Here is a 27,125-nt window from a genome sequence, read left to right as displayed (position 1 = left end):
ACAATTTACAGAAACCAGTTAATCTATAAACCTGTGCGTCTTTGGAACGTGGGAGGAAACTGGAGCACCTGGAGAAAACCCACACGATCACAGGGAGAGCGTACAAACTCCATACAGATAGCACCAATAGTCAGGAATGAACCCTAGGTCATTTGTGCTGTAAGGCAGAAGCTCCACCACTGTGCCGCAAGGGAACATAGGAGCAGTTCCAAAAACATCGGACAGAGGCAATCATAATCAAAGCCAAACCTCGGAACAATCAGAATCTCGGCATCCCAATACACCAGCTCCTCAGCATGGATGAGGTGATCGACAAACTAGACAAATTCCTCGGGCCAGGACACTCGTCCACAAACCAGACAGTCTGATGTGAGAACTAGAGAGTTTTTCCTGCAGCTCCATCCTTTGAAGAACAAACTTATTAACCGGCTTATTTATTGTGAGGCTGAAGGACATTCAGAGATCATTCATATGTTATGGAAATAACTATCAAGTGGAAGGAACATCACGGAAGTGCCTCGTCATTCACAACAGCATATGAAAGGACAGGGCTCACCACAATAGACCACTCCCTCTCCTATATTGCACTCAAAACACACAACAGTGTATACAGGCATGATCCAACAAAATGTGAGGAGGGTAAAGATCAATGTTAATATATTAACACCATGCAGGAATATTCTAGTAACAACTGTACTCAAAATGTTCAAAATAAAGAATGAGCTAAAGACATTCCTAGTCTCATCTTTCCATATGCCAAGGTCTGCATTTGGTGGACATATCCAGCCCTGCTGTTTTGATATGGGCGCGGACATCTCCAGACTGAATTCAGATATTATTGCAAGCAATGAAGTCGGGGAGCCAATAGGGAAAATTACAACCACGGACATAAATGGAAACAAAGTAGAATGTCCAATTTATAAAGTGCCCATACAGTTATACGGGATTAAGCAGATGATAGAAGTGAGTATAAAATCGCTAGATCAACCTTTCCCACATCATACAAAACTGCCTCTTCTAATAGGAGCCCCTGAGGCCTCCTATGGTTCACACAATTTAAAAATGTGAAACGATAAGACTGCACTAGACAAACTATATCCAGCAACAGTTAGACTATTAGCAAAGACAAAATAATCAAAGGAGATCTTTTAAAAATGTTTTATACAAGTACCATGATCACCTATAATGATATCCAAACCACTGTGAGATGGTTGATATAGAGGCAACTAAATTAGGATGCAGTTCATTCCCTTGCAAAATTAGCAAATTTGCAGATGATACAAAGCTGGGTGGTAGTGTGAACTGTGAGGAAGATGCTATGAGGTTGCAGGGTGACTTGGACAGGTTGTGTGAGTGGGCGGATGCATGGCAGATGCAGTTTAATGTGGATAAGTGTGAGGTTATCCACTTTGGTGGTAAGAATACGAAGGCAGATTATTATCTGAATGGTGTCAAGTTAGGAAAAGGGGACGTACACCGAGATCTGGGTGTCCTAGTGCATCAGTCACTGAAAGGAAGCATGCAGGTACAGCAGGCAGTGAAGAAAGCCAATGGAATGTTGGCCTTCATAACAAGAGGAGTTGAGTATAGGAGCAAAGAGGTCCTTCTGCAGTTGTACAGGGCCCTAGTGAGACCGCACCTGGAGTACTGTATGCAATTTTGGTCTCCAAATCTGAGGAAGGATATTCTTGCTATTGAGGGCATGCAGCGTAGGTTAATTCCCGGAATGGCAGGACTGTCATATGTTGAAAGACTGGAGCGACTAGGCTTGTATACACTGGAATTTAGAAGGATGAGAGGGGATCTTATCGAAACATATAAGATTATTAAGGGGTTGGACACGTTAGAGACAGGAAACATGTTCCCAATGTTGGGGGAGTCCAGAACCAGGGGCCACAGTTTAAGAATAAGGGGTAGGCCATTTAGAACAGAGATGAGGAAAAACTTTTTCAGTCAGAGAGTTGTAAATCTGTGGAATTCTCTGCCTCAGAAGGCAGTGGAGGCCAGTTTTCCGAATGCATTCAAGAGAGAGCTCTTAAGGATAGTGGAGTCAGGGGGTATGGGGAGAAGGCAGGAATGGGGTACTGATTGAGAATGATCAGCCATGATCACATTAAAAGGTGGTGCTGGCTTGAAGGGCTGAATGGCCTACTCCTGCACCTATTGTCTATTGTCAGAAACAGTGGCGTGTTCCTGAATATGGAGGAAAACAATCCCTGTAAGAAACTGTTGACTTTCAACAAGTCCAAGATTAAGAACGACCACCCTCACGGCTTCATGCAGCATCCTTTAAAACACGATTTTGAAATATGATACTAGAACATAGAACAGAACAGCGCAGGAACAGACCCTTCAGCCCACAATGTCTGTGCTGAGCATGATGCCAAGAAAAACTCATTTCATCTGGCTGTACATGTTCCATATTCATACATTCCCTGCAAGTATATATGTGTTATCTAAAAGCCTGTGATTGCTTTTAGATAAGCACATATTGTATTTGCCGATCTAAAAATGAATCTAGTAGGCTACAAGATTCAGCGATTATAAAAGATAAATTCTTACATGAAACAGAAGTTGAACCTCATCAGTTACAAACTTGTCATTTTGGGAATCAGGGAGAACAGTTCGCTGAGCTAAAGCCCTAGAAATATGTTTTAAACTGGTGAATATAGTTAAACCAGTTCTGATCTGTACTTTCATTATATTATGAATGCAGTGGATAGCTTTTAGTAAAGGTGTGACACATCCCAGGACATAGGGCAATAATAGAACCACTTGGCCTATCAATGTTGCAATTTGTGTTATATTTAATGTTACAAGAACAATCTATATATTTTACTGACATAATTCCATTGTCTGACTGAACGGATCAGGTATCCCTTGCTCAAAGTTTTCTAGAAAATCAGAAAAGTTGGGAAGATGGGTCACTTCCATCACTCCAAATCAGGCTTAATACCTAATAAAGTAAAATGGAGAAGACCTGGATACAGTATGTATATCCAGAATCAAGAGTCGCCAAAATGGGAAGAGAGTTATGTGGATGGTTCTTTTGGTGTCAGAATGCCAGGATACGGCTACACTTGGGTATTCACTCCCATGGGAGGAACCTAAACAACCCATACATTCTGAAACCCTGCTCTGGTCACCCAGAAGTGGAAATCCAACCAGAATTTTCAACCAAGGGACTATATCCATCGTTTTGTCAGTTAATATAAAGGGAAGCCTTCCTCTATCTGTTTTACCTCAGACTTATACTACTGAATTTGATTCTCTTCAACTAAAACACAGTTCTTGGGCTGATGAAGATAGGATTTATTTTCAGAAAATTCAAATGAATCTTGAGCAATGTCCAAAGAAAATTTAAACACTCCAATGAAAATAAATTAACCACTTTTGGCTCAATATAAGATATCACCAGCTGACGAGATGAACTATTGGTAACAAAGACTGTGGTCTAAACTTGAATTATTTAAAAGATTGTAAAAAACGAGAACTGTTCATGAAGAAAAATACATTGAAGATGAACATTATATTGGACATTTATGTGGTTGTCAGGCACATAAAATGATTAATGTAGGAACAAATGATGATCAGAAATCTTCTAATTTGAAGAGATGTGTGCAGCTAAGATTAAGGAAGTGACCACTCAGAAAAATATGATCATGCAGAAACCCTTCTATTGAGGGATACTCAATGGGTTTCTTGGGCACCTAATCAAGGAAAAGCTCCTCCAGTCCTGGTAGCTTATTGGTGAAGTGAGAGTCACGCCCAGGGGGAATCTTGGCAGGAGTCAGATCTCAAAATTAGTTTCAGCAAGGATTAGCTGGGCTAGAAGTCTTCAGTTAATAAAATTGGTGTGCGATATTTCAACACAATCCAGGCCCAAAAGGCTTATTGCTAACATCAGTTTTTGCACTGCAGCAGAAACTGTCCTAAGTTCAAAGGCTTATTGTTAATTAAGATAAGCTTCTGCCCAGTACACTATGCCTATCATGTTGACATTATCAAGCGAAGGAATACTGACCATGAAGACCTTAAGATGATGACCCTCCTGACCCAAGAACTGATTAGAAAAGAAGAACCATGTGGTCCACAGTAACCGTACTGATATCATGATGTTAGTGAAGAAAAAACAAGGCCCACGTTAATTAAGTTATACTGTCTACTTGACCTGCAATGTAGTTGCAAAACATCACACAAAGATGATGTCAACTTGTATAATAAGCAGTACAAATGTGAGAAGACAGTGAGGGTGATAGGGCGTTACAGACAAATGACACAGAATCCACTCCTCAGCCTCTGTCCTCGACAGACAACTTGTTCATCTGCAACTCTACGTTTTTCTAGTATTATAAGTATTGTACTTGTGTTTTGGAAATCCTTGATAAATTATAACCCTCTGGAGAAATTACTCCTCAGAATTAAACATGCTTCATTTAAAAATATAACTGTGTTTAAACTACTCTGTTCACTGGAAGTATCTCTGCCTTTATTGGGAGGAGAACCCGTGGCTTGAAACAGTGATTATTGACGGCTAAACTATTCGGAAAAGATATTCGGGTCGTGAAGTAAATTCATTTTTGAAATATAGGTTGATACAGTATTATTTCTCTAAAGTTATTTATTTGCCTCTGTACTCCACAATTTGAGATTCGTAATAGAAAAAAATCACATGTGGTTAAAGTGCACATTATCAGATTTTATTAAAGGGTATTTTTATACATTTTGGTGTCACCAGGTAGAAATTATAGCTGTGTTTATACATAGTCCCCCCCATTTCAGGGCACCGTAATTTTTGGGACACATGGCTTCACAGGCTTTTGTAATTGCTCAGGTGGGTTTAATTGCCTCCTTAATGCAGGTATAAGAGAGCTCTCAGCACCTAGTCTTTCCTCCAGTCTTTCCATCACCTTTGGAAACCTTTATTGCTGCTTATCAACATGAGGACCAAAGTTGTGCCAATGAAGGTCAAAGAAGCCATTATGAGACTGAGAAACAAGAATAAAACTGTTAAGAGACATCAGCCATACCTTAGGCTTACCAAAATCAACTATTTGGAACATCTTTAAGAAGAAAGAGAGCACTGGTGAGCTTACTAATCGCAAAAGAGACTGGCAGGCCAAGGAAGACCTCCACAGCTGATGACAGAAGAATTCTCTCCATAATAAAGAAAAACCTCCAATCTGTCCGACAGATTAGAAACACTCTTCAGGAGTCAGGTGTGGATTTGTCAATGACCACTGTCCGCAGAAGACTTCATGAACAGAAATACAGAGGCTATACTGCAAGATGCAAACCACTGGTTAGCCGCAAAAATAGGATGGCTGGGTTACAGTTTGCCAAGAAGTACTTAAAAGAGCTACCACAGTCTGGAAAAAGGTCTTATGGACAGATGAGAGGATGAGTGATGGCAAGAGCAAAGTATGGAGGAGAGAAGGAACCGCCCAAGATACAATGCATACCACCTCATCTGTGAAACACAGTGGTGGGGGTGTTATGGCCTGGGCATGTATGGCTGCTGAAAATACTGGCTCACTTATCTTCATTGATGATACAACTGCTGATGGTAATAGCATAATTAATTCTAAAGTGAATAGACACATCCTATCTGCAAACAAATGTTTGCACATCCTATCTGCACATCCTATCTGCAAACAAAGTTCAAACAAATGCCCCAAAACTCATTGACCAGCAGTTCATTCTACAGCAAGACAATGATCCCAACAAACATACTGCTAAAGAAGCAAAGGAGTTTTTCAAAAGCTAAAAACTGGCCAATTTTTGAGTGGCCAAGTCAATCACCCGATCTGAACCCCATTGAGCATGCCTTTTATATGCTGAATAGAAAACTGAAGGGAACTAGCCCACAAAACAAGCATAAACTAAAGATGGCTGCAATACAGGCCTGGCAGAGCATCACCGCAGAAGACACCCAGCAACTGGTGATGTCCATGAATTGCAGACTTCAAGCAGTCATTGCATGCAAAGGATATGCAACAAAATACTAAACATGACAACTTTCATTTACATGACATTGCTGTGTCCCAAACATTATGGTGCCCTGAAATGTATAAACACTGTTGTATTTTCTACACGGTGAAACCAAAATGTATAAAAATGACCTTTATTAAAATCTGACAATGTGCACTTTAACCACGTGATTTTTTCTATCACAAATCTCAAATTGTGGAGTACAGAGGCAAATAAATAAATGATGGGTCTTTGTACCAAACATTATGGACGGCACTGTAGTACCCCAGTGTATCCTCAGGCGTTCTGCAAGTTTGTGCTTTATTAATGTCCAAAGCAGTTTGATAAGCATTAATAGAGCCAAGCCAGGAACCTGGGAACTTGTTTGTTCATGGTAAAATCCTACACTTGCTGATGCTTATGGGAGGTGAATGCTGGCACTTTAATTGGGAACTGCCTGCAGTTCCCACCCATTGTTGGCTACTGTTGGATGAGTTAATATCCAAAGACAAAGTAATTATTCTGGATGTACAAGAGAAATAATGTCTAGGAAAATAACTGCAGGTGCTGGTTCAAATTGAAGGTAGACACAAAATGCTGGAGTAACTCAGCGGATCAGGCAGCATCTCAAGAGAGAAGGAATGGGTGACGTTTCGGGTCGAGAACCTTCTTCAGACTGATGTCGGGAGTGGGCGGGACAAAGATAGGATGTAGTAGGAGACAGGAAGACTGGGAGAACTGGGAAGGGGAGGGGAAAGAGAGGGACAGAGGAACTATCTGAAGTTGGAGAAGTCAATGTTCATACCGCTGGGGTGTAAACTGCCCAAGCGAAATATGAGATGCTGTTCCTCCAATTTGCGCTGGGCCTCCCAATTACAATGGAGGAGGTCCATGACAGAAAGGTCAGACTGGGAGGGGGAGTTGAAGTGCTGAACCACCGGGAGATCAGGTTGGTTAAGGTGGACTGAGCTAAGGTGTTGAGCGAAACGATCGCCGAGCCTACGTTTGGTCTCGCCGATGTAGAGAAGTTGACATCTGGAACAGCGGATACAATAGATGAGGTTGGAGGAGGTGCAGGTGAACCTCTGCCTCAACTGGAAAGACTGTTTGGGTCCTTGGATGGAGTCAAGGGGGGTAGAGGGACAGGTGTTGCATCTCCTGCGGTTGCAGGGGAAAGTACCTGGGGAGGGGTGGTTTGGGTGGGAAGGGACAAGTGGACCAGGGAGTTACGGAGAGAACAGTCTCTGCGGAAAGCAGAAAGGGGTGGAGATGGGAAGATGTGGCCAGTAGTGGGCCTAAAGAATGAGGACATCTTTGATGCCTGAGTATGAAACACATCATCCTGGGCGCAGATGCGGCGTAGACGGATGAATTGGGAGTAGGGGATAGTTTTTACAGGAAACAGGGTGGGAAGAAGTGTAGTCAAGATAGCTGTGGGAGTCAGTAGCTTTGTAGTAGATGTCAGTCACTAGTCTGTCTACTGTGATGGAGATAGTGAGATCCAGAAACGGTAGGGAGATGTCGGAGATGGTCCAAGTATATTTAAGAGCAGGATGGAAATAGTGGTGAAATGTATGAGGTCAGTGAGTTCTGCATGGGTACAAGAGGTAGCACCAATGCAGTCGTCAATGTATCGGAGGTAGAGTTCGGGGATGGGGCCAGTGTACGCCTGGAACAGGGATTGTTCGATGTACCCTACAAAGAGGCAGGCATAGCTAGGGCCCATGCGAGTGCCCATAGCTACACCTCGGATTTGGAAGAAGTGGGAGGAAAATGTCAGTAATTTTGAAATGATGTACCTGTACTTATATTTGTTTCAATAGTTTTGTCAGCCAGATGTGTCTTTCAGGAATAATTACTTTTCTTTTTTTTTAAAAAACAGGTTTACTGGATTCCTATGTACTAATCCTGGTTCCATGCAACCCTTAATACCAGTGCTGGGTACCACTGCTGTGGAGTTGTGTGCACAGCTTGGGGGTCTCTACATCACGCTGCAGGCATCACTTTAGCTTTACCTTACCAAAACCTGTGTGTCCTAGACAGATGAATGAAGACCCCATTTGGGAAGCGATCCAGTCAGAGGTTATCAATTGATGCAGCAGGTAAGATTTGTTAAAGGCAAAGGAAGTATCTATTCGATTTGTTCTGTGCTTCTCATCTTTGCCCACCTACCTCCCCCCACCCCACACCACCCCTCGCCCTTCCCCTCTTTTTTACTATGTGGATAACAATAATTTTTTACAGGCCATGCGATGAACCAGCTTTGTTCTGTCTTATAATTTCTTTGATGCATGTTAGATTATTTATTGTGCGGAAGTCAAAATTGAAATTATAGTAAGGGGTCAAAAAAACTGTGGAATGATCGATAGATTAAAATTTAACAGGAAAAGAAACCTGGAAACGCAGTTGCAAAACTTTGCCTTTTTCATTAATGAGCAAATCATTGAGAGTATTGAAAACAGGATTCATGGAACATAGAACAGTACAGCACAGGAACCACAATGTGCCGAACATGATGCCAAGCTGATCTCACCTGCACAGATCGATATTCCTCCATTCCCTGCATTTCCATGTGCCTATCTTAAAGCCTCTTAAATTCTACTCTCGTATCTGCCTCCACTACCACCCCTGGCAATGTGTTCCAGGCTCCCATCATTCTCTGTTTAAAAAACATGCCTCGCACTTCACCATTAAAGTTTCCCCCCTCTCAGTTCAGTTGATTGCTTTTTAATAATTATTTTTATTGACTCTATTGTGGACCTCCTCCACACCACAAGGCATTGACTCCCAAACATGCTGTCTCATATAGTGATCAGAAGTCAGGTCCTCTAACTCACTTTCTTTCTACTGACCAGATATTGAACACCCCCAGCACTGCCAATTGGTAACAAGCAAACTTTGCCACAACTCCAGGGTTTTATTCTCTATTGCATCACTCTGGACTGTGTGACAAGTAGAGATACTATCATGCAAGGCTAATTTATTATTATCCAATCCCTCATGGAAGCTTATTGTGGATAAGATGGTATAGAGAGAAATAATCAATTCCTTTTGTAAATTCACCATTACTTATAGAAGGAGGCTGTTGTTCAATCAATATACTGCCTCAGTTGCTGTAATTGGGTGCTGCAATAATTGTGTGATAATTTAACTGGCTGCATTTGTTGTTTATTTGACAAACATATATAGGCCTCAGAGATCTATTTACTCTGTCCATAAGGTAAGCTTTTTTTAACATTTCTTGCAGAAAACAACCATTTTGGTCCAGTTTGAGGCTGACATTTGCACATGTCACAAATATCACTGCAAATATGAGGAAGACACATGGCATCCGCAGAGATCTAACATTTCAGATCAATGACATTGGAACTTGGAAAAGTTAAACAGTTTTAAGGAGCAGAGAAAAGGAAAGGGAGGCAAGAAAAAAAGACAAATTCTTTGATAAGATGTAAGGCAAGAGAGAGTCTGACAAAAAGTGTTATCGTACAAGGGGCAACATTTAGGAGCAAATGAAAACTCTGATTGTTTATCTGGAATTACTGAGGAAATTAGTTAGCAATGCTGCAAATTTAGATTGAAGGAAGTACAAGTATTTTTTTACATCACAGTGAAGATATGTCCTGGATCTTGGATGGTGTGTTTGTCCTCAACCTCATGTAGCTGCAGCTTTTCCTGCCGTGCTTTCCCAAAGGAAGGTGCCATGGAAGGGGATTGGATATTTATGGTGTTGGAAGTGTGAATTAAAGGGAGAGGGACCTGAGGGTACAACCTACTGGAATGCCAAAAGTAGAAGATGATGACTAGCTTTGTCCTGTGCTGAAATTTCTTCGATGCATGTTAGTTTAGTTGTTGTACGGAATCAAAATTGAAATAAAGGGTCCATAAAATCGTGGAAAGATTGGTAGATTAAAATTTAATGGGGAAAGAAAGGAAATGCCGGGAAATGCAGTTGCAAAACTTTACCTTTTTCATTAGTGTGCTGAGGAAAATCATAGTGACTGTGAAGAAGCTTCCCAGAGTATTTGCTGCGATCTGGAAATTCAGCAAAGTGCTTCCTGTCATACTTGTGTTGATGAATTATTTTGGGGTTTGACATGTAATGAGCCACATTGTTCCAAAGCGCACCTATTGCATCCCATCGGGATTTTAAGCAGATGAGAGTTTTAGAAGCAGGATTCATAGTACAGTACAGTACAGAAATGGGTCCTATGGCCCACAATGTTTGTGGCGAACATGATGCCCAGCTGATCTCATCTGCCTGCACAAATCGAAATCCCTCCATTCCCTGCACTTCCATGTGCCTATCTTAAAGCCTCTTAAATGGAGCATTTCATAACAATTGTCAGAAATTGAAAATTGTGACGGCTGCTGGGGCAAAAAGTGAGAAAAGGGGAATCTTGACCTGATACTGGACGTGAGGCAGAACTGCAGACGGTTGGTCGGAACCTGGTGGGAGTTTCTCAGAGGGATCGATTGCCATGTGAATGTCTTCCGGAGACGACTGGATACAAACAGTGAAACTAAGCAGGATGACAGTGAAACCAGTAGGACAAATAGGGTGGAGGAAGGAGGGGAAAAGAGGGAATGCAAGGGTCAGAGAAATCAAGATTCATACCGCTGGGCTGTAAGCTGCCCAAGCAAAATATGAGGTGCTATTCCTCCAATTTGCGTTCGGCCTCATTCCGAGTGGAGGTGACCCAGGACAAAAAGGTCAATATAGGAAGGGGAGTTAAAGGGTTTGGCAATCGGGTGATCGCATATGCCAAGGCAGACTGAGCGAACATGTTCAGCGAAATGATTGCCCAGTCTGCGCATGGTCTTGTTGATATAAAGGAGTCCACACCTAGAACAGTGGATACAGTAGGTGAAGTCGGAGGAGGTGCAAGTGAACTTCTGCCTCACCTGAAAGGACAGTCGGAGTCCCTGGACGGAGTTGAATGAGAAAGTATAGGGATAGGTGTTGCATCTCCTGTAGTTGCAGGTGAAAGTACCTAGGGAGGGGGAGGTTTGGGTGGGAAGGGATGCGTTAACCAGAGATTTGAGAAGGGAACAGTCTCTGCGGAAAGGGGTGGAGATGGGAAGATGTGACTTGTGGTGGGAGGTAGTGAAAATGTAGGAGGATTATGTGCTGTATGCGACGGCTGATGGGGTGAAATGTGAGGACGAGGGGGACTCTGTCCCTGTTGCGACTAGGGGGAGGGGGAAGCAAGAGCGGAGCTGCAGGGTACTGAGGACACCTGTGTGAGGGCCTCATTTATGATGGAAGAGGGGAACCTTCATTCCCTAAAGAATGAGGACATCTCAGATGTCCTGAAATGGAACACATCATCTTGGGCACAGATGCGGTGGAGTTGGAGGAAATGGGAGTAGGGGATAGAGTCTGTAGGAAGCAGGGCGGGAAGAAATGTAGTCTAGATAGCAGTGGTAGTCAGTAGAAATAGACATTTATCGATAGTCTAACTCCTTTGATGGCGACGGTGAGATCAAGAAAGTGGAGGGAGGTGTCGGAGATGATTCAAGTAAATTTGAGTGCAGGATGGAAATTGGCAGTGAAGTTACTGAAGTCCATGAGATCAACATGGGTGTAGGAGGTAACCCCGATGCAGTCGTCAATGTAGCAGAGATAGAGTTCGGGGATGGGGCCAGTGTACGCCTGGAACAGGGATTGTTTGACGTACTCAACAAAGAGGCCGGCATAGCTGGGGCCCATGCGGGTGCCATGGCTACACCTTTGATTTAGAGGAAGTGGGAGGAGTCGAAGGAGAAGTTGCTAAGGGTGAGGACCAGCTCCGCTTGGCGGAGGAGTGTTGGTAGAGGGAAATTGGATGGTTCTGCAGTCAAGAAAGAAACGGAGGACTTTAAGGTCTTCCTGGGGGGATGGAGGTGTAGAGTGACTGAACGTCCATTGTAAAGATGAGGGAATGGGGGACTTGAAAATGGAAGTCATTGAAAAGAAGAAGGACGTGTGAAGTGTCTTGGACAAAAGTCAGGAGAGATTGGACCAGGGGGAATAGGATGGAGTTGAGGTATGTGGAAATGATTTCAGTGGGACAGGAGCAGACAGAAACTATGGGTCTGCCAAGGCAGTTCTGATTTTAGATTTTGGGGAGAAGGTAAAACTGGGCCGTGTGGGATTGCGGAACGATACGTTTGGAGGCTTTGGAGGGCAGACAGCCAGAAGAGAGATGAACATGGAAGGTTTAAAGATGCCTAATTGAAGGATGAGAGGTTAGAAACTGGATTGCACAATGCCATGTTTTTGAGCACTATGCATGAAAAAAGTTAATAACTTTACGCAGGTTGTGTCATATTCACAATGTTTAGTTTGGGACATCTGTACATCAGATGTACATTCTTGTGCATCATTGGACGTGTCGGATGCAGATGTCGGAGTGAAGCGGGAAATTAGTTACAGATTGCCGGTCACACTTGCAGACTGAATAGAGCCGTTTGCTTCAGATTATGTAAATGTACATCAACAATCTGCATTGCTGATTAGACGTATTCACTTTCTGTTTTCTCAAGGTCTTCCTGGTGTGTCTGGTAATATAATGAAGAAGAAAAGTAATCACAGGTGCGTCTGTCAAAGTCAAAACAGATGTAAACTGTCGTGTTGTCATATTAAATTACGAGGAATTGAAGATGACTCTAGGATTGCTGGGAGTGAAGATAACAAGCATATTATAGAGAGAAGTTATTTCAGTGCTTTCATATATATGCTTTTATATATCTATATTACTAAAACTCTCCTATATATATATATATATATGACCGTCCCCGAACCACAGCCAAAACGACACGCAAACATTTTAGGCCCACCCTTTCACCATTGCCCCACGGTCTGAATAAACCGAATTATATTACTTTTTAAAAACAATTTACTTAATAAACTTTAATAAATGCGCTTCGCCTCTACCCCCCCCGGGAGGACCGGCGCCCGTCCTGGCATGCCCCGCGCCCGCACTTTCATCCCGTGGGGAAGCACGGTGGCAGAGGGTCCAACAAGATGGCTGCGCCACCGATCGTAGCGGAGCTGGAGGAGAGGCTTCGGCTCCACGCCCGGCCCGCAGGAGAAACGGGGCCGAGGTCAGTGCCTTCTCCCTGTCCCGCCCACGGCCCCGGAACACACTCCCCGCCTGGCAATGGGTCCATGCCGTCGCCGCCGATCAGCGCTTGACGCACTGGGCCCAGGTAAGTGGCTTTTCCCACTCCCTCCTCGCCCACCCACGGACCCAGGAGACACTCCCCGTCCGGCAATGGCTCCACGGGTTGCTGGGCCTGCAGGATCGTCAGTTGCGGCAGGGTTCCCAGCCCGCAGGAGAGGCCCACAGGAGAAACGGGGCTGAGGCAGGACTGCTCGTAGCAGAGATTTGCCACGCTCCCTGTCCGCTACCGGCTCCCGCCCGCCAACGGGTGCACCGATTGGTACGGTTGGTGAACCCGGCACGGCCCCGGGGTACACTCCCCACCCAGTAACGGGTCCACGGGTTATCCGGCCTGCAGGATCGTCAGTTGGGGGAGGGTGGCCGGGCCCGCAGCAGAGATTTCCACCCAGCACGTCAGTTCGGGACAGTTGCCGGGCCCGCAGCAAAGATTTCCACCCAACGGGAGTTCACATGCCCACAGGACCACCCGCAGCAGAGATTTCCACCCAACGGATGCACACCTGTCTAGTATGCATATAAAAACCATGATGGTCCTAATTAGGATAAATGGAGATGACCAGGAGACACATGGTGAAAGTAATGAATAACAGATGCAGTGGGAATGTGAAGGAAAACTTTGCACAGAACGTGGTTGCAATCTGCAACCTCTGCCAGTAAGAGTGGTAGAAAAGGTAGAAGATATTTATTAAAATAAGAATCAATGTTCAAAATGACAAAATAACCTGTTCACAGTTTAACTTACAAGGATACTTTAAGGCATTCAAAACCAATCATCGGGTGTGAAACATTGAAATATTGTACCATTTTGGACAATAGATAAATTTGCATGTTAGTTGACCCTCAATGAAACCTTCATGATGAGATCAGGGAAAATATTACGTGGCCATGTCATTTATTAACACATAGTTAAAGTTGTATCTCTGCCACTTAATGCACAGCCTGTCTTGTTGCTTAATATTCTGTGTTTTATGTATTCAGAAATTGAACCCCCAACACTGTAACAAAAGATGTATATTTTGGATATCCGGTTCTATCCTCGGAAGCTTCTGGGCCGAAGGGCCTATTCCTAAACTATCGTGTTCTCTATTCTATAATTACTCCGTCTATACTCAAAATCTTAAAGCCGAGTAGTTGATTATAGGTATTGAAGCTGCAGTTAATAATTTATTGTTGTCTTTGTGTTTAACAAAATATAAAAACTTGACTCTGTGTTTGGAGATTCTACTGAGAGGGTCTGCTGACTTTCATATCTACTTTTTCAGTGTGTCGAGCGACTCAGTTCACAGGTCACATGTTTAATCAGGGATTGAAACTTTGGTTAACATTATGAGGTTTTGACTGAATGGTTTGAAAATCAATGTAGTGAGTCATTACATCCACATGTTGAAAGTGAGAGGTTTCCACAGCAAGTCCTCCAGGGCCAGGCTCCTGACTGTCTCAAATTTTCTGAGTTTAAAGTGAAGGCTGAGAATTAAAAAATGAAATATTACAAAATTTCAACTTGAGTTTATCTGTGCATCATTAACATTGTGATTGCACAAGGAAAGCTTATTTGTGTTTTTCTTCATGTATGTAGCACATATTTATCTGAATTGATTGCTGGGTCACACGTTTTTGCAACTGATAGCAACTTTGGGTGAAATGGTCAATTTGGCTGCATAATCTTTTTGTTTATTATTCTTTTTCTTCTCTGTGTACTGCAAGTTGACTATATTTCTATACCTATATTTTGTGGAAACAAATAGGAGATTTAAATGTTTCCCCCCTGCTCGTGGTTCAATTTCTAAATTCATGCTCCTCTCTTGTTTAGGAAACATCGCAGCAACATGGGACCAAGCAAAGCTGTATCTCATTCACGGCGAAACATCGTAGGTTGCAGAATTGAACATGGGTGGAAAGAACAAGGTGGAATAACGCAGTGGAAAGGCACGGTTCTAGATCAAGTTCCAGTAAATCCTGCACTTTACCTTATCAAATACGATGGATTTGACTGCGTATATGGACTTGAACTTCACAAAGATGAAAGGGTGTTAGGCTTTCGCGTCCTCCCAGATAGAGTTTGTGAGTGGAAAATATGATTTCAAAATCATTAATCACACATAATTACATGATCAAAGCTTCTTTTTATCATTGTAATGTGCATAATTACAACAATTGCTTAGTACTCAGTGCATTTTCTTTTGCTTTTAGCTGCCTCTCGAATCAGTGATGTAGATCTGGCAGAAATGATGATAGGCAAAGCAGTTGAGCACATGTTTGAGAAAGACGATGATGGGGCTAAAGACGAATGGCGGGGAATGGTGCTGGCACGTGCTCCCATCATGACTACCTGGTTTTATATCACCTATGAAAAGGATCCTGTCTTATACATGTACCAACTTTTAGAAGACTACAAAGAAGGAGATTTGCGAATTATGCCTGACTCAAGTAAGTATAAGGAAAACATTCCCATTATTTGTGTAAATAATTGTTCTTTTTCTGACTATTTGCTGTGCATAACACAACTGACGGAAGGTACCTTAATTGGATGTTTTAGATATAATTTCTACAAAGACTAGAGAATGACCCCTGTGCAAATATGAATGTTGTTCAAGCCTTGCAGCTATATTTATTGTAAAAAAGTTAATGATGCAGTCTATTGGTGTAGAAAAGTGAGACAGCTGAAGATTTAATTAGTGTTGCTGGCACATTTGCCACTGCTCTCCGTCTGGAGTTGCTTTGCGAGTGGAGCTTGAAAATGATCTGAAATGGGGTTTTATCAGATTTTATATAGAATGGTTCGTGCTTTATCTTGTAATGCAATTATGTATTTGCCTGCACACTGATCTCTAGCTGACTGGGTGTTAGGAGGAGGGCAAGAGACCAAGGTATAAGTTTACAGTAGGAACATGTCTTGGGAAAGTGATTTTTGACATCTGCCTCTTTAGAAAACTTGATTCATTTGTCAGAGTCGCCAAATCAAATGTTTGATTTTTGAATATAAGTATGACAGGGAAGCTGTTTATAGACTAGTGATATAGCTTGGTTTCTACTCCAAAGTTATAATGTTAGCAGAGCTCATGACCATATAATCATATACTATAATGGATTGAATTTGTAAAATCAAATGAGTTAAGGAATGATAAGCACATATTGAAAGTCAGTTCCACTGCTTGAATGAGTTTCTTAAAAAATCAATGCATATTAGGCGTTTCTTTGGCCTTTGAGCATGTTTCTCTCAAAATAGCACCAGTGTCTCGAGCATAGCTTTTCCGAATGATTTGTGGTAGTTTGCAGATCCTAGCTCAAGAAATAATGCAACATCTAAAGCCAATTTATATGCAGGTCTTGATTCTTCCTGGGGGCTGAATCACCAGATACTCAGAATATAAAACTAGATTTAAAAAATAATAATTCTTGGGATATTGCTATCACAGACAATCTCTGCAATTATCATGTGTAGGAAAGAACTGCAGATGCTGGTTTAAATCGAAGGTAGACACAAAATGCTGGAGTAATTCAGCGGGACAGGCAGCAACTCTGGAAGGAATAGGTGATGTTTTGTGTTGAGACCCTTCTTCAGACTGAAGGGTCTTGACCCAAAACGTCACCCATTCCTTCTCTCCAGTGATGCTACCTGTCCCGCTGTGTTACTCCAGCATTTTGTGTCTATCTGCAATTATCATCCCTAGTTGCACCAAGAAGGTAATGTATTGTTTCTTGAAATATTTGAAATGAGTGGATTCCAACTTCAAAAGGAAGTTGGTTTAAATATAGAACAGGCTGGATAAAGGTGGCAGATGATTCAGTTGTACTTTGTTTTCACTTTTCATGCTATTTAAATTCTAATCTTTCAGGAACGTGTTCTGTGAAATATTGAGGAGCTGTTTAAATTACTTTGTTTATAAATTATTTTACCAAATTACTCTTATTTTTCTTTGATTGACTTTTTGTAGTGATGCTTTCCTTCCCCAGCAACTGAAGTATCCCAACATTCCTTAAAAACAATTGTCTGTTGGGATCTATCAAGATCAGCTGAGAAATTTAAATGGTTCTGCTTCCTGTCATAAAGTAATTACATGACCCTGAGAAATGTTGATGTACAAAAGAATCAGTGTATCCTTACCCACCCATCATTAAAAACAAACAGGCAGGTGAAGCAAGTAGTTAATAAGTCAAATGTATATTGGCATTCATTGCAAGACTTTGAGTGCAGGAGCAATGTCTTATGGCAGTTATGTAAAGGCTTAGTGAGGTAACACTTGGAGTATTGCATGCAATTTTGGACTCCTTCCCTAAAGAAGCATATATCTAATGTAGAGGAAGTGCAATGGAAATCCTGGGATAGCAATACTGTTGAGTGAAGACAGATTGCATCACGTAGGTCTGTATTCACTAAAGCTTAAAAGAATGAAAATGTACAAAATTCGGATCAGGCTTGAAAGTTTGAATGCAGGAAGGATGTTTCATCTAGCGGGGGCGTTTGGAACCAAGGAGTTACCATCTCAGGATATGGGGTATAACATTTAGAAGTGAGATGCGCAATTTCTGTATTGACGGTGGTGAGTCTGGAATTTTCTGCCATAGAAAGCAGTGCAGGCCAAGTCAGTATATGTTTTGAAGGCATCCTTTCTACTCACAAAGGGCATCAAGGATATAGAGGATCAACCATGATCACGTTGAATAATGGGGAAGGTCAAAGGACCAAAAGGCCTCCATTTTTAAATGTTTCTTCTTCTCTTTTAAAGCTTAAGTAAGCTGCAGACTGCAGATTAGTTTTGCTGATGGTTAAATTTCTGATTCTACAGATAATGATTCTCCACCAGCTGAAAGAGAACCAGGAGAAGTAGTAGACAGCTTGGTGGGTAAGCAAGTGGAATATGCCAAAGAAGATGGCTCAAAGAGGACTGGCATGGTCATCCACCAAGTAGAAGCCAAACCATCAGTGTATTTTATCAAGTTCGATGATGATTTCCACATATATGTTTATGATTTGGTAAAAACCTCTTAGACACACTCCATAGTATAATGGGAAGGCCATATTGGCCTTTACATGAACTAATTCCATCTGTGGACATTTGATGAGCCCGGCTTCTTGAAGTCCAGTATACTATTGTAATCTCACGGTCTCTGCCATAGACATAAAACAGAACAGAAGTTTGAAACAGACAAATGGGTGTTCAAATATTTCCTTTTATGATGGTCCGAATGCAAGATGATTTTTGGAAAAGTAAGTCTTAAACCAGTATTTAAAAATATGGGAACAAGATTTCCAATGCACTTTGTCACAAACATGCTTGAAAATAGTAAACCCAAATGAGGGTTTGGAAATAGAGTGAGTAATGCAGTGGCATAAATTCGATTAGATGTGAATAAAACAATCATCTGAATTGGGTGAAAACCCCATTAACTGGTGATGGTCACGTGGAATGGACTGGGCATTAAAACTTACAGCTTGTTTCTATCTAATATTCCATATGACAATTATGATATTTATTTGAAGTTGAGCACACCTTAGTTGGCCTCAGAATAAGCTACAAAATGTATTAATGTTTTACAGTATAAAATATTGATCTTTTTATGACCTGTTGCAGTTTTACTAAGAAATGGAGTTCAATATTTTTCATAAACCCTTTTGTTTTTCAATATAAACATGATAAATATCGTGAATTTGCAATGTATTAAATAGCATGTATGTTTTTAAAAAATGCTGTTGTTAAAAGAGTAAGGAAAATAGATTAATTTGTGAAATTGTTTGGAAACTTGAAGAACATTATAATGCAGAAGTAATTTTAAAGTTTTTGTAATAGTGACCATTGCTGGCATTTATTCCCCTTCCCTAGTTGCCCTGGAAGGATGGTGTACTGTCGACTTGAACTGCTGTCTCCCACATATTGAATGTCAGCAGTTCGATTCAAATGAGTGCCTTCACAAGACAACTTGGTGAACCATGTTGTTGAATTGCATATCAGCAAGTTTGCAAGTTCCTGCTCTAAAGGTCATCCTGTTTTATGACAATGTGACAGCTTTGGTATTACTTTCAGCAATATTGGCTTCAAATCTAGTTTAATACGATCTTTAGTGTGACATTGAGAAAGTATCTAAAATTACATGGTGTTAATTTGTAAATTATTTTTTCTGTGATGTATTTCATCAAAGATAAAAAATATACTTTTACTCTAAATTGGTAGATAATTGGCAAAATATAACTAAATATTTTCATTTGTATAATAATTTGTCAATTTAATAACCACCATTTCTATTTCCAGTTTCCTAATTTAATGAATTTTAGTTATTCTTCCTTACCCTTACTCAAACCTCTACAAAACATCATATCTCCTTTATTTCCAAAATTGGTGCACTCCAAAATGCATTTATACCAAATTCCTCAACGTTCTTCACCTTCAATCTCCTTGCATCCCAAGCTTGACTTCATTTTATATAATCTCCCATAATCCTTCTACCTTTCTTGGTATCCTCCAAAGAGCCTGAGAGGACACTGATTGCTGTGTGTAATTGCAGTACTCCAAACTCTCCCTTGCCATATGGTGTGGTCTACTGGAGCTATTCCTCCTTCCTTTCTTCTTGTTGCACTGGCCTCTTCCTGTGATGATTGTTTGGACTCTGCCAATGAACCAATTAATGTCATTGGTCTCTGCATTTAATTTCTGAATGTTTGCCCATTTGTGAATAAGATTAACATTTGTGACGTTGTGAGTTTAATATGGATGACTGTATTGACAACATGACCTGATGGAAATCTGGGTGAGAAATGATCACATCTCTCAAATTAAAATTCTGCCAAGCTTGTCCCAAAACTGTCCCTCTGATAATCCAACTCTTACCACCAAATCATAACTCGGTCATCTTACCCTCTAGAGCTTCATCCAACTGTAACCATCTTGCCACCTTCTCAGTCTGAAGAAGAGTCCCAACCCGAAATGTTGTTTGCGCAATTCCCGGCCTGACCCACTCGGTTCCTCCAGCAGTTTGTTTAATGCTGAAGATTCCAGAAGCGGCAGTATATTGATCCTTTGTGTTGCCTCCTTTCTGTGTTGTCTTTGATTTTGATTCTATTTCTACCTTGAAAATTCGATATCGCAATGACAGCTATATTTGTACAAATTCTATCTCTCCATTTTTTTCTCTGCCTTTTTACAACTGAACTTTTGCAGTTGCCAACCTGTGTAGACACACTGCTTACCCTGTATGTATTTGATTTATACTATATCTGCCAGTTTGCTCTCCCATTGTTTTGGCACACTTTGTTGAAAAGACATGCAGTTCTTTAGCATCATTTATAACTTCAGAATATCCCAAGGTGCTTTGCAGCCAGTTAAAGTATAGTCCCTTGTAATGAGAAAAGTGGCAATTAATGCACAATAAACACCCACAAGCTGCAATTTGATTATGACCAGATAAATTGTTTTTAGTGATGTCAATTGAGGATAAATTTTATCCAGGACCTCATGGATAACTGACTCCCTTTGTCTCCTTCAAACCAGTGCCGTAAGATCTTTTTATATCATTTGATAGAACAAATGGAGCTTCAGTTTGAAGTTTCATCTAAAAATTGATACTTCCGACAGTTCGGCAATGAGACATTGCCTAAGTTTTTGTGGTTGAGTCTCTATAGTGGGATGACCACATTCATTTGTCTGACCTGGAGACAGGAATTATGATAACTTGTTTAGACATTAAGTGCATGGCACAATCAATTGTTGGTCTGTTCTCGTCTGCAAAATGTGCTTAGTAATCCAATATTGCCCTAGAATATAAAGAACATGTCCATCTTCTGTGTAGCCAATATCTTAAATACTCTCCTGTTTCTGGCAGCCTTAGCACCATCATGGGAACTTTTGTCGACTTATTTGACACTAAGTAATAAAGCTATCTGATCCTTATTTTCCTCTCAACCACCAGGTTGCATTTCCATAGTTTCTCCCTGCCCTATTCTTAAAATTGTATATTTCATTAGTTTCTGTGCACCATCTCAAACATCCTTTTCATCTCAAGTCTACGAATGGGTTATCACCCTGAAAGCTGTCTCCTGCTGTCCCAAAACTCTGAATGCCATTCCTGTCAAACTACTGAAATTGACCTTATGGAACACACATTGACATCCTGTACAGTTGTGGCCAAGATGAGCAATCTTCGCCTCTTCCTTCTCCTGCCTGCAGCCTCTGACTTATAAACTGCACATCTTCTTCTCCTTCCCTATTGTCATTTAGCTGGAAGGGACCACACAAAATATAACTAAATATCATCTATTCTTGAACTGTTACCTCCGGTAATTTCTAGGGATCTGTCCTTTGCTCTTCCTGTTCCTCAGTGGCATCAATTGTAAATGGAGTTAGTTTTCAATCTCACTGCTTGACCTCACTACAACCTCTTGATTCCCATTCTGTTTCTAAATTTCTCATCTGCTGATAGATCAGCAGAAAGCTCTTCCATGTAATTATTGAGAATTTTTAGCGTTTTAAAAAATTCGTGTCATCACACAACTGTTTGCCAATAGCGAGCAAAATAGTGCCACGTCGTTGGCCTCTGCAAGATCCTTTACAGTGCATGTGTCATGCAGCATGTCACAGCTCAGGAGATGCTCCATAGTCTGGAGGCCCCCGTCTGCACTCAGTCATGTTCGACTCAGCATGTACGATTTGCTCCTCCCCATGCCTGTTCGCAGTCTGTTGAGACTGCGCCAGGTTATCCACGGTTGGTCGGAACCTGGTGGGGGTTTCTCAGAGGGATCGATTGCTAAGTGAATGTCTTCTAGAAATTTCTCTAGTCTCTCTTCCCAGAGTTTGAGCCTTCTGGACGATGCACTGCAATCCAGGGGATGGACAGAAGAGAGGAAACTTCTGCGTGATTCCAAAGGCTGAGGTAGCAAAGGGTGGTCATGTAGGGGGTGTCTTTCATCCTCTGATTGTCTGAGGTGTTCTTTTTGACTGGCTACAGCTCTTCTGATTCCTGGAGGTGCAATGCCAGAGAGTAGATAGATGTTGTCAGTCTTGGTAGGTTTCATGCATCCACTGAAGCAACGACAGCTAGTGTTTAGCACAGGATCAATCTTCCTTGCATGAGCTGAGCGCTCCCATACTGCGCTGGCATACACGGCAGTGGAGAAGCAGAGAGCCAGAGCTGTTGATCGAATGGTTTTAGAATTTGTTCCCCATTTTAAGGTACTCAGCTTGCTAAAAAGAGCATTTCTGAAACTGACTTTTCCTTTGAGCTAGGTGATATGTGCTTTGTAAGTCAGAGATCGATCAAGAGTCACACCGAGATAGACTGGATTGCCACAGTGCTCCAAGCTTCAGAGGAAAATACAAGCTCCATTCCATACCAATTATTTTTATTCTCCGGCCTGATCAATGTACAACCAGATTATTTTGGTACTGCATTTTATTTCAAGGTTAGTTTCTGACTAACCTATTTTCATCTCTGCAACATTGCTCGATTTGCCTTGCTATGCTCATCTACTGTTGAAATCTTCATTCATGCCTTTGTTGCTTCTGGATTTGACTATTCTAACTTGTAAATGAAGCCCATTTTAAGCACCACTTCACACCATCTACCCCCTCTTTCCTTACTATTGATTTCCAGTTAGGGAGCAACACACTTTTAAATTCTCAGTTTTGCATCACCTCCTTGCAATTCCCTTGAGGTCTTGAGATAATTGTGCACTTCCAGTTCTAATGTCTTAATGAATCTTGATTGTTAATCTTCCATCATTGGTGACTGTGCTTCAGCTGTTAAGGCATTAGGTTTGGAATTCCCCTTTCCTAAACCTCTCTAGGTTTTTTTTTTTTCTTAGGACTCCACTTAAAAGCTACCCATTTGACTCTGTCCAGTACTTCTTTTTATGAGTTGGTTTCAATTTTATTTATTCATTTTCTGTGTCACGCCTGACACATATTTAAGTAGTTTTAATAATAAGTGCTTTATAATTTGGTGCTGCCGTTGCTACACAGTACAACTGAACTATTTCCTAAGAGTAACAAAAGCTGATTTGCCTCTAGCTGGCTATCTTTTGATTCAAATATGATATATAAACTATATATGAACTGTGAAAGTAAGACATAGTTAAAAATAAGATTCCTTTAACAAATGTTGGCACTATTTAAACTTTTGGGTCACACCTGTTTTTATATAATACTCTTCATCTTAAGTCTTAAATTCTGTTATTGTACATTGAGAGCCAGCAATTTAGAAATGATTGGGAACAACTAAATTGCAATTTAAATGATGGCATTAATACATGTTTGTAAAAGTTGCTGTTTAGCAAGGAAATTGCAAGGAGGTGATGCAAGAAATTACAGGACGTTGGTGCAAAACTGAGAATTTAAAAGTATGTTGCCATCTAACTAAAAAATCAATAGCAATAGAAAGAGGGAGCAGATTGTTTGAAGTACGATAAGTAGGGCTTAAAATGGGCCTTGCATATGGGTCTTCAATCACTAGGTCTTTTCAGTCAAGGAATAGTTCTAGATGATTGAGCACTTCATTGGTGGGAGGGAGTTAGAATTATTCTCAGTTGAGACTCATTGAAAATCCATAAATATTCATTAGAGGAATCCAGGAAAGGCACCTGTACTTTGTATGAAGGTTTATTGTGCAGTAAGAAAGACATGACATTAAAACACAAATTTTTGCCCACCTAAAATATTTGGTTTTACAATATCTGATTGCATAATAAATTCTGAATCACTTCATAAATTCTTGTATTGCCACTGAGTAACTATTTCATAAACTTTACCAATGGTACAGTCATGAGAATTAACAGGCCAGGAATTATATATATTGCTTAAAGCAGATTAAAATCAACTTACTTTAATTAGAAATAACATAAACTAATGGTTAAATGAACTAATTTGGAATAGTATTTCCTTTTTTCCCTCCTTTTTGAGATTGATCAGATTAAGATGTTTCAAGGCCACTGTTGCTGATCAGAGGATATTATTAGCAAACAAGAAATATTTTTGTAGCGTTTCCAAGGTTTATCACTGGCCTTGTCCATGTGGTGATTCTCAATGATTTTAAACATCAATGCCCTTGTCCCTAAAATAAATTAACAGTGCATAAGCTTTTATTATAAGTACATTCTTTTCTTTGAGATATTTTTGAAACATTTCACAGGTCACAGCATATCATGACGACCACAATATTAAATTGTTTAGTTTCTACTCCACACTGAAGTATTTCAATTTGTGTATTTTATCATATAAATAGTATTTCTGATAATACGACATGAATAAAAACTCCTATTTTCCTTAGTTGTTAATAGATTATAACTTACCTCATCCCCTCCCCTTCCCACCCTGCCAGTAGGCTGATTTTCTTTTAGCCTTTATTGACTGCGGTAAATTACACCAGGATATAATTCCATCGGCACTGATGGACATCCGACAACTTCTCCAAGTGATAATTGGATTTAAAACATGTGAAGTCTTTATGTGTTAGCAGGTTACTGAACATCAGAGGCACAATCAAATATTTGGCTCACCAGGCTTTGTACTGTACCCATCTCCCTTCCAGCTTTCATCCCCTCCCACCTCACCACAATCAGTCTGAAGATGGGTCCTGACCCAAAACATCACCTATCATATTCTCCAGAGATGCTGCCTGACCCGCTGAGTTACTCCAGCATTTGTGTCTTTTTTCAAATATTAGAATTGCCTATTAAGTAGTGAACAAAATTTGGAAATATTCTTCGATCTGATGGTAGTTCTAACAGTGATACCGGTTTGTGTGCCTTAATACCTCACAGGTGTTGTGACATAGTACAGTGATTGAACTATTATGATCAGCTTTGAAAGACATTCTCATGCAGGTCTCATGTTTGTTGCTCTTCTTGGGATATGGAAACTGATGTGATTTGCAGTGTTAACTTTTGTTTTGCAATTATGTTAATCTGAGCCATAGATTTTACTTTACTGTATACTGTCTTGTTGGCACAATTCCTGTTTCGTTAACTCAGCGCACAAAGTATTTCTGTAGCTTCTGATGTAAATAGAACTGTTTTGTTGCAAAGTTGTTGATGCACTGGCAGAACAGTTGTAATTGAAAAGCAGTTTGGTTGTACTTCTGTTTTAAATTATAATGGTTTCTGAAACACAAAGACAAGACACATAGCATATTTTTAGCGTAATGGCATATTTAAGTAATTATTTTATTATCGTGGTCCTTTTCTCAATCCCTCAATTTCAAGGTTTGTTCCCAACAACAGGTGCATGCAACTAACTTGATTTTGCAGTTAGACACTAGCAGTCATATTCAAGAATTTATGATATCTTTTGTATAAATCACACTTTTAAGTGCATCATTCATTGAAACTTTCTGAACTTAGATGATTATTTTTTTAAAGAACATGTCAACCATCTGCCTGGATGTTGCTTTATTTATTCAATATTTTTTTTCTTTACACTTGTGGCTTGTGTCCATATATTTTGGATAATGTGGCGAACACATTGCCATTTTATTCTTCATCAACACACAGGTACTGTGATTCAACCAGTATTCTAATGTGAGCAACCAAAGGCAGATCATATGTTCCTTGTAGATTATTTCTGTTAGCAAATTGTTACTGCTATACTGTATTATGTACTATGAGATAACCCAACTCTGTTTTTAATATATATAAACACATTCATATTGCAGTGTTGGCAGAGTTTCTGCAAAATTTGCCAGTTTGTAAATTTATTAGAATGAGTCTATAAGGAAATATTAAACCTAATCCTTATTGGTAATTCAAATAAATGTGACTTATTTGAAGTCCTTTTCAAGAAAAATTGGGCAGAGAGCACTAACATTGAAATTGATATTGAGTTACAGATTTGGATGCAGCGCAGTCATGACCTTGGTTAAGTCTTTGTTCTCGGAGCCAACATCAAACTTTTCTTTGGGGCTTGTGATTATAAGTGACACAATCTTGAATATGTAATAAAAATAGTCAATCATTTAACTTGGGCTATATAACTACTGTGTGAAGTACAGCTTCTATATTGTGATCTTTTAAATGCAAACAGTGTTTTTCTGCATGTTCTAAAGTTAGACCCATTTCACAGAACCAATTTTGCATGTGGAACTATATTTTAGTTTGTCTGTTTGTTTATTGTATTGTCTGGTTGTTAGCTAGGCTGAAATGTACTGATTTTAGAACAGTGCCAATTGTGGTGGCTTATGTTGTAAAAGGGACCATACTTTTTTATTTTACGAGCGGTGGGTTGTTGGGTGGGATGGGGGGGATTTAGATAGCAGGAATATCTACCAAGGGTTCCTCATTATGAATTAACAAATGTCATAAGAACCTAGGTTTTATTAAAACATGTAACCCTGTGTCCTGAACATATTGAAGTGTCAAGTTTGGCAAAGAAACCAATTTGAAATAGCACACATTGGCACTTAAGCAGAAAGGGGCCTTTTGTTACCAATTGAAACGCACAGAATGAGCATTTATTGATACTTGTGCCTTGAGCCATTGTTTTATTTAATACTGATTCGGCAAAGTTAACTCAATACCACCTTCTTAGTTCAGATGGAGGCATAATAGAAGTAAGAAAGTGTTGGTGTGCGGGTGCTTGCGTGTCCACATGTGCGCGCTTATGGTCCTTCACTAGTTAGTGTTCTTTAAAAAACTACTCGGCATAAGTCTATTGTATATGTATAATTAAAATGTAATGTTGATGTTTGCTTCTGGAATTAGGCAAATTTTCAGATGTATAGGCAATGTAGATCATGTTGCTGTAAGCCATTAGCTCTATAAACATTTTGCATCTTCAAAATCTTCTGTAAGGTTTTTTCTAATGTTGTATAATTATAAAAATAAAAAAGTGCAATTGAAATGTGTATCATACTACTTCAACTTCAAAGTCTCCAGTAGCTTGAAGACAGTTAATTAAGAATGAATAAGAACCACATGTATTTACAAATTTGATACTTTCCTGTATATTTTACTTTGGTTCACTAGATCATATCCTGATGTCAAGGAAGCCTAGTCTTGTCGACACAGGC

At 40.3% G+C, this 27,125-nt stretch overlaps 1 protein-coding gene across 4 annotated transcripts in view; it reads left to right on the top strand.

Annotated features, from left to right (window-relative positions):
• spina (spindlin a) overlaps positions 1 to 26,954 on the top strand; it is a 74,386-nt gene extending 47,432 nt beyond the window's left edge. For 3 of the 4 annotated variants that reach the window (XM_078396130.1, XM_078396131.1, XM_078396132.1), the window contains exons 3-7: positions 7,853 to 8,072; positions 12,496 to 12,544; positions 14,947 to 15,197; positions 15,327 to 15,563; positions 17,924 to 26,954. In XM_078396130.1, coding sequence (XP_078252256.1) covers positions 8,018 to 8,072; positions 12,496 to 12,544; positions 14,947 to 15,197; positions 15,327 to 15,563; positions 17,924 to 18,126 — 795 coding nt within the window. In that variant the 5' untranslated portion in view covers positions 7,853 to 8,017 and the 3' untranslated portion in view covers positions 18,127 to 26,954. Of the gene's footprint in view, positions 1 to 7,852; positions 8,073 to 9,217; positions 9,419 to 12,495; positions 12,545 to 14,946; positions 15,198 to 15,326; positions 15,564 to 17,923 lie in introns of all 4 variants that reach the window. The other variant, XM_078396133.1, reaches the window with a different exon arrangement.
• Positions 26,955 to 27,125: the final 171 nt, after the last annotated feature.

Source organism: Rhinoraja longicauda, chromosome 3 (genome assembly GCF_053455715.1).
Source record: "Rhinoraja longicauda isolate Sanriku21f chromosome 3, sRhiLon1.1, whole genome shotgun sequence".
In the NCBI taxonomy this organism is placed as follows: domain Eukaryota; kingdom Metazoa; phylum Chordata; class Chondrichthyes; order Rajiformes; family Arhynchobatidae; genus Rhinoraja; species Rhinoraja longicauda.
The sequence above is the reverse complement of the archived record's forward strand: the minus strand, read 5'-3'. Positions and strand labels throughout refer to the sequence as shown.